This window comes from Oncorhynchus gorbuscha, linkage group LG24, assembly GCF_021184085.1.
Source record: "Oncorhynchus gorbuscha isolate QuinsamMale2020 ecotype Even-year linkage group LG24, OgorEven_v1.0, whole genome shotgun sequence".
NCBI classification, from domain to species: Eukaryota; Metazoa; Chordata; class Actinopteri; order Salmoniformes; family Salmonidae; genus Oncorhynchus; species Oncorhynchus gorbuscha.
This window is the reverse complement of record NC_060196.1, coordinates 61,287,220-61,299,248: the sequence shown is the minus strand read 5'-3', so window position 1 is coordinate 61,299,248 and position 12,029 is coordinate 61,287,220. Positions and strand designations below refer to the sequence as shown.

Here is a 12,029-nt window from a genome sequence, read left to right as displayed (position 1 = left end):
CTACTTTAGGGTTCCCCTTCCCTGCTCCCTCTGACAGGGGGACACAGAGACACAGGGTCAAGGGTCAGGAGGAACAGTCTCCTATAGGTCTACTTTAGGGTTCCCCTTCCCTGCTCCCTCTGACAGGGGGACACAGAGACACAGGGTCAAGGGTCAGGAGGAACAGTCTCCTATAGGTCTACTTTAGGGTTCCCCTTCCCTGCTCCCTCTGACAGGGGGACACAGAGACACAGGGTCAAGGGTCAGGAGGAACAGTCTCCTATAGGTCTACTTTAGGGTTCCCCTTCCCTGCTCCCTCTGACAGGGGGACACAGAGACACACAGGGTCAAGGGTCAGGAGGAACAGTCTCCTATAGGTCTACTTTAGGGTTCCCCTTCCCTGCTCCCTCTGACAGGGGGACACAGAGACACAGGGTCAAGGGTCAGGAGGAACAGTCTCCTATAGGTCTACTTTAGGGTTCCCCTTCCCTGCTCCCTCTGACAGGGGGACACAGAGACACACAGGGTCAAGGGTCAGGAGGAACAGTCTCCTATAGGTCTACTTTAGGGTTCCCCTTCCCTGCTCCCTCTGACAGGGGGACACAGAGACACAGGGTCAAGGGTCAGGAGGAACAGTCTCCTATAGGTCTACTTTAGGGTTCCCCTTCCCTGCTCCCTCTGACAGGGGGACACAGAGACACAGGGTCAAGGGTCAGGAGGAACAGTCTCCTATAGGTCTACTTTAGGGTTCCCCTTCCCTGCTCCCTCTGACAGGGGGACACAGAGACACACAGGGTCAAGGGTCAGGAGGAACAGTCTCCTATAGGTCTACTTTAGGGTTCCCCTTCCCTGCTCCCTCTGACAGGGGGACACAGAGACACAGGGTCAAGGGTCAGGAGGAACAGTCTCCTATAGGTCTACTTTAGGGTTCCCCTTCCCTGCTCCCTCTGACAGGGGGACAGAGACACACAGGGTCAAGGGTCAGGAGGAACAGTCTCCTATAGGTCTACTTTAGGGTTCCCCTTCCCTGCTCCCTCTGACAGGGGGACACAGAGACACACAGGGTCAAGGGTCAGGAGGAACAGTCTCCTATAGGTCTACTTTAGGGTTCCCCTTCCCTGCTCCCTCTGACAGGGGGACAGAGACACACAGGGTCAAGGGTCAGGAGGAGGTTCTACTAACTGTTCTTTGATGGCTCTGGATAGGCCGTGTTGGAGAGTTTACGGAGCTCTGGAGACTCAAACTTCTTCCTGATTGGGTCGAGCAGCTTGTTAAGGGCCACCTCCACGCCCGCCTTCAGGTCACCAGGATGGATCAGCTAGACGGCAGAGGTTAGAGGTCAAACCAATGCATGATGGGCCAACAACAGTGGTCCGTACAACATATACGTACGTACCTCTTCGCCAAATTCTTTCTCCACTTCCTCAAAGTCTGTGTAGGTTTTGTCTCCTCCGAACTTGGGGTCTCTTTTGATGGAGAACTCTGAAAGAGACGCAACACAGACATGCTGACTCTAGTGGTGCCTGGAACAGGAAGGACGACAGGGGGAGGAGGAGGAAGGGAAACAGAACAGGAGAGAGGAGGAAGAGGACAGAACAGGATAGAGGAGGAAGAGGACAGAACAGGATAGAGGAGGAAGAGGACAGAACAGGATAGAGGAGGAAGAGGACAGAACAGGAGAGAGGAGGAGGAGGACAGAACAGGAGAGAGGAGGAGGAGGACAGAACAGGAGAGAGGAGGAAGAGGACAGAACAGGAGAGAGGAGGAAGAGGACAGAACAGGAGAGAGGAGGAAGAGGACAGAACAGGAGAGAGGAGGAAGAGGACAGAACAGGAGAGAGGAGGAGGAGGACAGAACAGGAGAGAGGAGGAAGAGGACAGAACAGGAGAGAGGAGGAAGAGGACAGAACAGGAGAGAGGAGGAGGAGGACAGAACAGGAGAGAGGAGGAAGAGGACAGAACAGGAGAGAGGAGGAAGCAGGGGGATTACTCACCTCCTACGAGTGGGAAGAGGACATGTTTAACAAATGACAGGACTCCGTTGTTCTCAATGTTGCCCGGCTCACAGAAAGCCTTCTTCAGCTTCTTCTTCACATCTTCCTTCCTGTCCAGGAGGTCAATCTTAGACTCCTACAAAGGTCAACAGGAAACACACAGGGCCATGTTCATTATGAGCCAACCGGAAAGAAAACGAACAAAAGGGAGAAAGCCCCACCTGAACTTGTCCAATAAGAAATGTTCATTTTCTGTTGCAAAATACTTTGCTACTGTTTGTGGTAATAAATACAACCCACAGGCTGTGTTAGTTTTGGATCGGTTAAAACAATATATTACCTCCAAAAGAAGAGGAAGGGATGGATGAATTATAAACATTAAAGGATTGTGATTACTCACCTCCTCTGAAGAACTCATCTTAGCTCCAGTCAGTCCTGGTACCATGGGGTTCATCAGATGGGACCGCTTAGCATAGCCCAGAGAGGGCAGGTACTGGAGGGAGGGGGGAGAGAAAGAGAGAGAGATCGAGGGAAGGAAGGGATGGAGGGAGAAAGATCGAGGGAAGGAAGAGATGGAGAGAAGGAAGAGATGGAGAGAGAGAGAGAGATCGAGGGAAGGAAGAGATGGAGAGAGAAAGAGATCGAGGGAAGGAAGAGATGGAGAGAGAAAGAGATCGAGGAAGGAAGAGATGGAGAGAGAGAGAGATCGAGGGAAGGAAGAGATGGAGAGAGAGAGAGATCGAGGAAGGAAGAGATGGAGAGAGAGAGAGAGATCGAGGAAGGAAGAGATGGAGAGAGAGAGATCGAGGAAGGAAGAGATGGAGAGAGAGAGAGAGAGAGGAAGGAAGAGATGGAGAGAGAGAGAGATCGAGGGAAGGAAGAGATGGAGAGAGAGAGAGATCGAGGGAAGGAAGAGATGGAGAGAGAAAGAGATCGAGGGAAGGAGGGAGGTATATTTTCAGAATTCATACATTATGCAAAACTTATTTCCCAGTTGACCAATGAATTAAGTGAAGGTAAAAAACATCTCTCTCTACAAGAGGACAGTGCTTGTTGATGAACAGGTCAGAAGGTTCAGGGTACCTTCTCAGCCAAGGTGAAGATCTTCCTCTGGTCGACTCCTCCAAACTGGGCATCAACTTTCAGATACTCCTCATCCAGAGCCTAAGAGACAGGGTGTTATAACCATGTTATTACCTGTAGTCCAGGGTAGAGGGTGTTATAACCATGTTATTACCTGTAGTCCAGGGTAGAGGGTGTTATAACCATGTTATTACCTGTAGTCCAGGGTAGAGGGTGTTATAACCATGTTATTACCTGTAGTCCAGGGTAGAGGGTGTTATAACCATGTTATTACCTGTAGTCCAGGGTAGAGCAGACCACTGAGTAGAGGGTGTTATAACCATGTTATTACCTGTAGTCCAGGGTAGAGCAGACCACAGAGTAGAGGGTGTTATAACCATGTTATTACCTGTAGTCCAGGGTAGAGGGTGTTATAACCATGTTATTACCTGTAGTCCAGGGTAGAGGGTGTTATAACCATGTTATTACCTGTAGTCCAGGGTAGAGCAGACCACTGAGTAGAGGGTGTTATAACCATGTTATTACCTGTAGTCCAGGGTAGAGCAGACCACTGAGTAGAGGGTATTATAACCATGTTATTACCTGTAGTCAGGGTAAGGGTGTTATAACCATGTTATTACCTGTAGTCCAGGGTAGAGGGTGTTATAACCATGTTATTACCTGTAGTCCAGGGTAGAGCAGACCACTGAGTAGAGGGTGTTATAACCATGTTATTACCTGTAGTCCAGGGTAGAGCAGACCACTGAGTAGAGGGTGTTATAACCATGTTATTACCTGTAGTCCAGGGTAGAATAACCATGTTATTACCTGTAGTCCAGGGTGAGGGTGTTATAACCATGTTATTACCTGTAGTCAGGGTAAATAACCATGTTATTACCTGTAGTCCAGGGTAGAGGGTGTTATAACCATGTTATTACCTGTAGTCCAGGGTAGAGGGTGTTATAACCATGTTATTACCTGTAGTCCAGGGTAGAGCAGACCACTGAGTAGAGGGTGTTATAACCATGTTATTACCTGTAGTCCAGGGTAGAGCAGACCACTGAGTAGAGGGTGTTATAACCATGTTATTACCTGTAGTCCAGGGTAGAGGGTGTTATAACCATGTTATTACCTGTAGTCCAGGGTAGAGCAGACCACTGAGTAGAGGGTGTTATAACCATGTTATTACCTGTAGTCCAGGGTAGAGCAGACCACTGAGTAGAGGGTGTTATAACCATGTTATTACCTGTAGTCCAGGGTAGAGCAGACCACAGAGTAGAGGGTGTTATAACCATGTTATTACCTGTAGTCCAGGGTGAGCAGACCACTGAGTAGAGGGTGTTATAACCATGTTATTACCTGTAGTCCAGGGTAAGCAGACCACAGAGTAGAGGGTGTTATAACCATGTTATTACCTGTAGTCCAGGGTAGAGGGTGTTATAACCATGTTATTACCTGTAGTCCAGGGTAAGGATAACCATGTTAGTAGTCCAGGGTAGAGCAGACCACTGAGTAGATGTTATAACCATGTTAGGACCTGTAGTCCAGGGTAGAGCAGACCACTGAGTAGAGGGTATTATAACCATGTTATTACCTGTAGTCCAGGGTAAGGATAACCATGTTATTACCTGTAGTCCAGGGTAGAGGGTGTTATAACCATGTTATTACCTGTAGTCCAGGAGAGCAGACCACTGAGTAGAGGGTGTTATAACCATGTTATTACCTGTAGTCCAGGGTAAGGATAACCATGTTATTACCTGTAGTCCAGGGTAGAGGGTGTTATAACCATGTTATTACCTGTAGTCCAGGGTAAGGGTGTTATAACCATGTTATGGAGTCCAGGGTAGAGGGTGTTATAACCATGTTATTACCTGTAGTCCAGGGTAGAGGGTGTTATAACCATGTTATTACCTGTAATCCAGGAGAGCAGACCACTGAGTAGAGGGTGTTATAACCATGTTATTACCTGTAGTCCAGGGTAGAGCAGACCACTGAGTAGAGGGTGTTATAACCATGTTATTACCTGTAGTCCAGGGTAGAGCAGACCACAGAGTAGAGGGTGTTATAACCATGTTATTACCTGTAGTCCAGGGTAGAGGGTGTTATAACCATGTTATTACCTGTAGTCCAGGGTAGAGGGTGTTATAACCATGTTATTACCTGTAGTCCAGGGTAGAGCAGACCACTGAGTAGAGGGTGTTATAACCATGTTATTACCTGTAGTCAGGGTAGAGCAGACCACTGAGTAGAGGGTATTATAACCATGTTATTACCTGTAGTCAGGGTAAATAACCATGTTATTACCTGTAGTCCAGGGTAGACCATGTTAACCTGTAGTCCAGGGTGAGCAGACCACTGAGTAGAATAACCATGTTATTACCTGTAGTCCAGGGTAGAGCAGACCACTGAGTAGAGGGTGTTATAACCATGTTAACCTGTAGTCAGGGTAGAGGGTGTTATAACCATGTTATTACCTGTAGTCCAGGTAGAGGGTGTTATAACCATGTTATTACCTGTAGTCCAGGGTAGAGCAGACCACTGAGTAGAGGGTGTTATAACCATGTTATTACCTGTAGTCAGGGTAGAGCAGACCACTGAGTAGAGGGTGTTATAACCATGTTATTACCTGTAGTCCAGGGTAGAGCAGACCACTGAGTAGAGGGTGTTATAACCATGTTATTACCTGTAGTCCAGGGTAGAGGGTGTTATAACCATGTTATTACCTGTAGTCCAGGGTAGAGGGTGTTATAACCATGTTATTACCTGTAGTCCAGGGTAGAGCAGACCACTGAGTTGTTATAACCATGTTATTACCTGTAGTCCAGGGTAGAGCAGACCACTGAGTAGAGGGTGTTATAACCATGTTATTACCTGTAGTCCAGGGTAGAGCAGACCACTGAGTAGAGGGTGTTATAACCATGTTATTACCTGTAGTCCAGGGTAGAGGGTGTTATAACCATGTTATTACCTGTAGTCCAGGGTAGAGGTGTTATAACCATGTTATTACCTGTAGTCCAGGGTAGAGGGTGTTATAACCATGTTATTACCTGTAGTCCAGGGTAGAGGGTGTTATAACCATGTTATTACCTGTAGTCCAGGGTAGAGCAGACCACTGAGTAGAGGGTGTTATAACCATGTTATTACCTGTAGTCCAGGGTAGAGCAGACCACTGAGTAGAGGGTGTTATAACCATGTTATTACCTGTAGTCCAGGGTAGAGCAGACCACAGAGTAGAGGGTGTTATAACCATGTTATTACCTGTAGTCCAGGGTAGAGGGTGTTATAACCATGTTATTACCTGTAGTCCAGGGTAGAGGGTGTTATAACCATGTTATTACCTGTAGTCCAGGGTAGAGCAGACCACTGAGTGTGTTATAACCATGTTATTACCTGTAGTCCAGGGTAGAGCAGACCACTGAGTAGAGGGTATTATAACCATGTTATTACCTGTAGTCCAGGGTAGAGGGTGTTATAACCATGTTATTACCTGTAGTCCAGGGTAGAGGGTGTTATAACCATGTTATTACCTGTAGTCCAGGGTAGAGCAGACCACTGAGTAGAGGGTGTTATAACCATGTTATTACCTGTAGTCCAAGGCAGACCACTGAGTAGAGGGTGTTATAACCATGTTATTACCTGTAGTCCAGGGTAGAGGGTGTTATAACCATGTTATTACCTGTAGTCCAGGGTAGAGGGTGTTATAACCATGTTATTACCTGTAGTCCAGGGTAGAGGGTGTTATAACCATGTTATTACCTGTAGTCCAGGGTAGAGGGTGTTATAACCATGTTATTACCTGTAGTCCAGGGTTTTAGCAGACCACTGAGTAGAGGGTGTTATAACCATGTTATTACCTGTAGTCCAGGGTAGAGCAGACCACTGAGTAGAGGGTGTTATAACCATGTTATTACCTGTAGTCCAGGGTAGAGGGTGTTATAACCATGTTATTACCTGTAGTCCAGGGTAGAGCAGACCACTGAGTAGAGGGTGTTATAACCATGTTATTACCTGTAGTCCAGGGTAGAGCAGACCACTGAGTAGAGGGTGTTATAACCATGTTATTACCTGTAGTCCAGGGTAGAGCAGACCACTGAGTAGAGGGTGGTCCACCTGTTTAACCACCTCGGCTCCAGCCTTCTTAGCGTCGTGTTCCGTTACCATGGACGACAGACGATACACGTCCAGAGTGTACTCTCTAAGGGAGAGAGACAGGCAGAGGGCATACGGAGGTACCTCAAACGAGCAATGACTTTGACATCTAGAATCTATGGACTGGTTTCCCCTGACAAAAATTTGAGTCTCGTCCTGAACTAAAATGCAAAAAAAATTATATATATAAAACCCTAACCCATCCATTTTTTATTTTAAAAAATATGTAACCATGACGACCATCATACAATTACAAAATATCACAAGAGAGTGAAAAACAGTGGAAATAGATGTTTGCATAATGGTCTTGTGAATGAATCAGTCCTTCAAAGTGCGTTGAAGACGACGAGAACAGCTCCTATATAACCAGAGCAGCGACATCTTGTCTTCTTCTTCTCTTTCCCAGAAAGAGAAACTACTGAGCCTGACCACTAACCTGCTGAGTTGGAAGTCTGTCCCTTTAATGAACTTGAGTTTGTCCAGCGGCACCCCGATACTCTCCAGCATGGCCTTGATCACCTGCTCGTAGTACTGGACCCTCAGCTCCAGCAGCTCCCAGGGAGCCTTCATGTTGTCCAGGAACGCGTGCAGGTCTGCAAACAGGATGGTCACCTGGGGAGGGGGTCGGCAGGAGAGTTAGACAGACACACACAGATCTACAAACAGAATGGTCACCTGGGGAGGGGGTCGGCAGGAGAGTTAGACAGACACACACAGATCTACAAATAGCTAATGCAACTTAGCTCGAGTTAACACTAACTAGCTAATGCAACCTTAGCTCGAGTTAACACTAACTAGCTAATGCAACCTTAGCTCGAGTTAACACTAACTAGCTAATGCAACCTTAGCTCGAGTTAACACTAACTAGCTAATGCAACCTTAGCTCGAGTTAACACTAACTAGCTAATGCAACCTTAGCTCGAGTTAACACTAACTAGCTAATGCAACCTTAGCTCGAGTTAACACTAACTAGCTAATGCAACCTTAGCTCGAGTTAACACTAACTAGCTAATGCAACCTAGCTCGAGTTAACACTAACTAGCTAATGCAACCTTAGCTCGAGTTAACACTAACTAGCTAATGCAACCTAGCTCGAGTTAACACTAACTAGCTAATGCAACCTAGCTCGAGTTAACACTAACTAGCTAATGCAACCTTAACACTAACTAGCTAATGCAACCTCGAGTTAACACTAACTAGCTAATGCAACCTAGCTCGAGTTAACACTAACTAGCTAATGCAACCTAGCTCGAGTTAACACTAACTAGCTAATGCAACCTAGCTCGAGTTAACACTAACTAGCTAATGCAACCTAGCTCGAGTTAACACTAACTAGCTAATGCAACCTAGCTCGAGTTAACACTAACTAGCTAATGCAACCTAGCTCGAGTTAACACTAACTAGCTAATGCAACCTAGCTCGAGTTAACACTAACTAGCTAATGCAACCTAGCTCGAGTTAACACTAACTAGCTAATGCAACCTAGCTCGAGTTAACACTAACTAGCTAACACTAACTAGCTAATGCAACCTAGAAAAAAAAATCACTTTGTTTAAATTGTATATATATATATATATTTTTTTTTTACAAATCGATACTTGGAGTCAAAGTATCGATGTAATATCGTCCAAAATTATAGTGCAATAAGAAACTAGCGACCCCCCCCCCATCACTACAAAATAGGCTGGACAATAGTGAGGGAATCAAACACACAGATCTCACCTCACACCCTGCCTTGAGGAAGTCCGCAATCTTGGACATGGGGACGAAGTAGGCAACGTGGGGTTTTCCTGTGGTGGCAGTTCCCCAGTACACCTTCAGTTCCCTCTCTGACAGGACCTGCTTTATCTTCTCTTCTCCAAGCACCTCCTGAAATAACACACAACATCAACCATTAGAGAGAGAGAGCGAGAGCGAGAGAGAGAGAGAGGTAGAGAGAGAGAGAGAGAGAGAGAGAGAAAGAACTCCCATATCTACTGGGTGAAATTCCACAGTGTGCCATCACAGCAGCAAGATTTGTGACCTGATGCCACAAGAAAAGGGCAACCAGTGAAGAACAAACACCATTGTAAATACAACCCATATTTAGGCTTATTTATTTTATCTTGTGTCATTTAACTATTTGTACATTGTATATATATATATAATATGACATTTGTAATGTCTTTACTGTTTTTAAACTTCTGTATGTGTAATGTTTACTGTTAATTTTTGTTGTTTTTCACTTTATATATTCACGTTGTATGTTGTCTACCTCACTTGCTTTGGCAATGTTAACACATGTTTCCCATGCCAATAAAGCCCTTGAATTGAATTGAGACAGAGAGAGACAGAGACAGAGAGAGAGAGACAGAGACACAGAGAGAGAGAGAGAGAGAGAGAGAGACAGAGAGACAGAGACAGAGACACACAGAGAGAGAGACAGAGACACACAGAGAGACTAACCTGAAGGTTCCTAGTGATGAGGTGAAGCTTCTCATCTGGGCTCAGCTGTTCTCCCATGGTGCCTCGCTCCTACACGAAGAGGAGAGAAAAGAACAGGAGGTGGTTGGCACAGTCACTGAGTATATGAGTCAGTGTACATCCAAAATGGCGCTCCATTCCCTATATAGTGCACTCCTTTTGACTGTGGCCCATAGGGAATATGGTGATGTTTGGGACACAAACCTGTGACTGCTTATGAGCTAACGTTAGCTAGACGACAACTTTTTTTGTGACAGGTTGATAGCTGACCTAGCTATCAAGTTAGCAAAGTAAACAGTCATTTTGCAGGCTAGACATCTATCGTCTTTATCTAGCTAGCTCGATAAGTATATTTTTTTTAGAGTAGTTTTGTATCAAAGCAGAATTCAGTCACTGGTAGTGCTCGCCTGGCTAAATAACTAGTTAGTTAGCAACTTCAGTTAGTGATGCCAGTGACAACTGAGCTGGCTATTACTGACACGTTGAGAGTGACTGAAACCATCCATGCTAAGCGCTAACTTAGCATTTGGCTAACCATTTGTACCGAACTGGTCGTCTAAAACACAATACTCGAGTTGTTGACACTTTGAAATCATATATATAAACCGTCTTCTGGAGGGGAACAGAAATAATTTTTAAAAAGCATACTAGCTATAGACAATTACATTTATTTTTATTTTTTTACCTTAGATTTAATGTCTTAACACTTTTGAGGTCGATGGATAAACCGAGTGGAACCTGTCAATGTGTTGCATCAGCGGCGAGTGGATATCTGGGATCGACTCCACCAGACAGCAGAGGAGAGCAATCGATTTCCGAGACATAGATCGACGCGTCGGCGCTTTGTCGCCACCAGGTGGCGCGTAAAAATGGTGCATTTGAGTGCGTAAAACAGAGCTCTGGTATAGCAAATCAAATCAAATCCAATTGTATTCGTCACATACACATGGTTAGCAGATGTTAATGCCAGTGTAGCGAAATGCTTGTGCTTCTGGAGCTCGTAGGTATTCTTAACTAAATAACCTGTCCTGATTGATCTCCTCTACTCTTAAAAACACAAGTCAGACGGAGGATGTCAGCTAATTTACCACCGTTACCACAGATCGAAGGAGACAGGTGTTTCACTGGACCTATAAAGGTGTACTCATGCTTCCCAGCCGAAACAGTTCGTTAAGAGTTGTGCATATATTATGGTGATGTGTGATGTTTTGGACTTTGGTCGTGATTGGGAGTCCCATAGGGTGTCGCACAATTGGCCCAGCGTCGTCCGGGTGTGGCAGTCATTGTAAATAGGAATTTGTTCTTAATTGACTTGCCTAGGTATATAAAGGTTACACGTAGCTCGTACATGACTCTGCCCACCTCCCCCTTGCTATTTTTGCCCTCTATGGCTCGCACCCCTCTCCAGAGGTAGGACCAAGTCATTGTTTAACAAGTCAACAAGAGTACAAATATATTACATTTACGCAAATCATGAATGCTTTAAAAATCTCTAGATATGTATTACTTTCCAAATAAACATATTTCCATGGAAATACATGGGTAGCCATGAGAAAGACCTCCCCTCAATAGTGATGACTTTTGACGATCGCTAGGGGCGCAATCGGGCGATGTAGGCTTGTACACAATCGCCCAACATTCACACACACACACACACACACACACCCCTCTCTCTCTCTGTGGTTACAGTAGGCTGACGTATGTCAAATGGTTTTAGGAACAGCAGTAACATTAGGCACGATTTAGGCTACCAACTGCCTGGCCAGTTGTAGCTCAATCTTGGGTGCAGTGATCACGTTCCCACACTGACTGACTGTGTCACGTTCTGACCTTTATTTCCTTTGTTTTGTCATTATTTAGTATGGTCAGGGCGTGAGTTGGGGTGGGCAGTCTATGTTTTGTATTTAGTTAGTATGGTCAGGGCGTGAGTTGGGGTGGGCAGTCTGTTTGTTTTTCTATGATTTGGGGATTTCTATGTTTCGGCCTAGTATGGTTCTCAATCAGAGGCAGGTGTCATTAGTTGTCTCTGATTGAGAATCATACTTAGGTAGCCTGGGTTTCACTGTTTGTTTGTGGGTGATTGTCTATGTTGATTGCGTGTGTCAGCACAGGTCTCATTTATAGCTTCACGGTCGTTATTTGTTTATTGTTTTGTATAGTTTGTTTCAGTGTTCAGTGTTTTCTTTATTAAATTTCATCATGAACACAAACCACGCCGCATTTTGGACATCCGATCCTTCTCGCCTCTCCTCTTCATCTGAAGGACGCCCGTGACTGACTGTGTTGAGGCTCAGTGATTTAGGGTTACGTTAGCCTACATTATACACCAGTAAAGTAATACAATATATAGCTGTCGGCTATATTAGCCACGACTTACTGCTCT

The 12,029-nt window shown here is 45.4% G+C and overlaps 1 protein-coding gene across 1 annotated transcript in view; it reads right to left on the bottom strand.

The window, feature by feature from the left end:
* yars1 (tyrosyl-tRNA synthetase 1) overlaps positions 1-10,433 on the bottom strand; it is a 14,458-nt gene extending 4,025 nt beyond the window's left edge. Inside the window, exons 1-11 of the mRNA XM_046327674.1 lie at positions 10,332-10,433; positions 9,629-9,697; positions 8,906-9,052; positions 7,620-7,795; positions 7,100-7,229; positions 3,056-3,136; positions 2,373-2,465; positions 1,973-2,108; positions 1,376-1,461; positions 1,162-1,297; positions 1-30 (exon numbers count right to left, since the gene is read on the bottom strand). The exon at positions 1-30 is cut by the window's left edge and continues 68 nt beyond it. Coding sequence (XP_046183630.1) covers positions 1-30; positions 1,162-1,297; positions 1,376-1,461; positions 1,973-2,108; positions 2,373-2,465; positions 3,056-3,136; positions 7,100-7,229; positions 7,620-7,795; positions 8,906-9,052; positions 9,629-9,685 — 1,072 coding nt within the window. The 5' untranslated portion in view covers positions 9,686-9,697; positions 10,332-10,433. The remainder of the gene's footprint in view (positions 31-1,161; positions 1,298-1,375; positions 1,462-1,972; positions 2,109-2,372; positions 2,466-3,055; positions 3,137-7,099; positions 7,230-7,619; positions 7,796-8,905; positions 9,053-9,628; positions 9,698-10,331) is intronic.
* Positions 10,434-12,029: the final 1,596 nt, after the last annotated feature.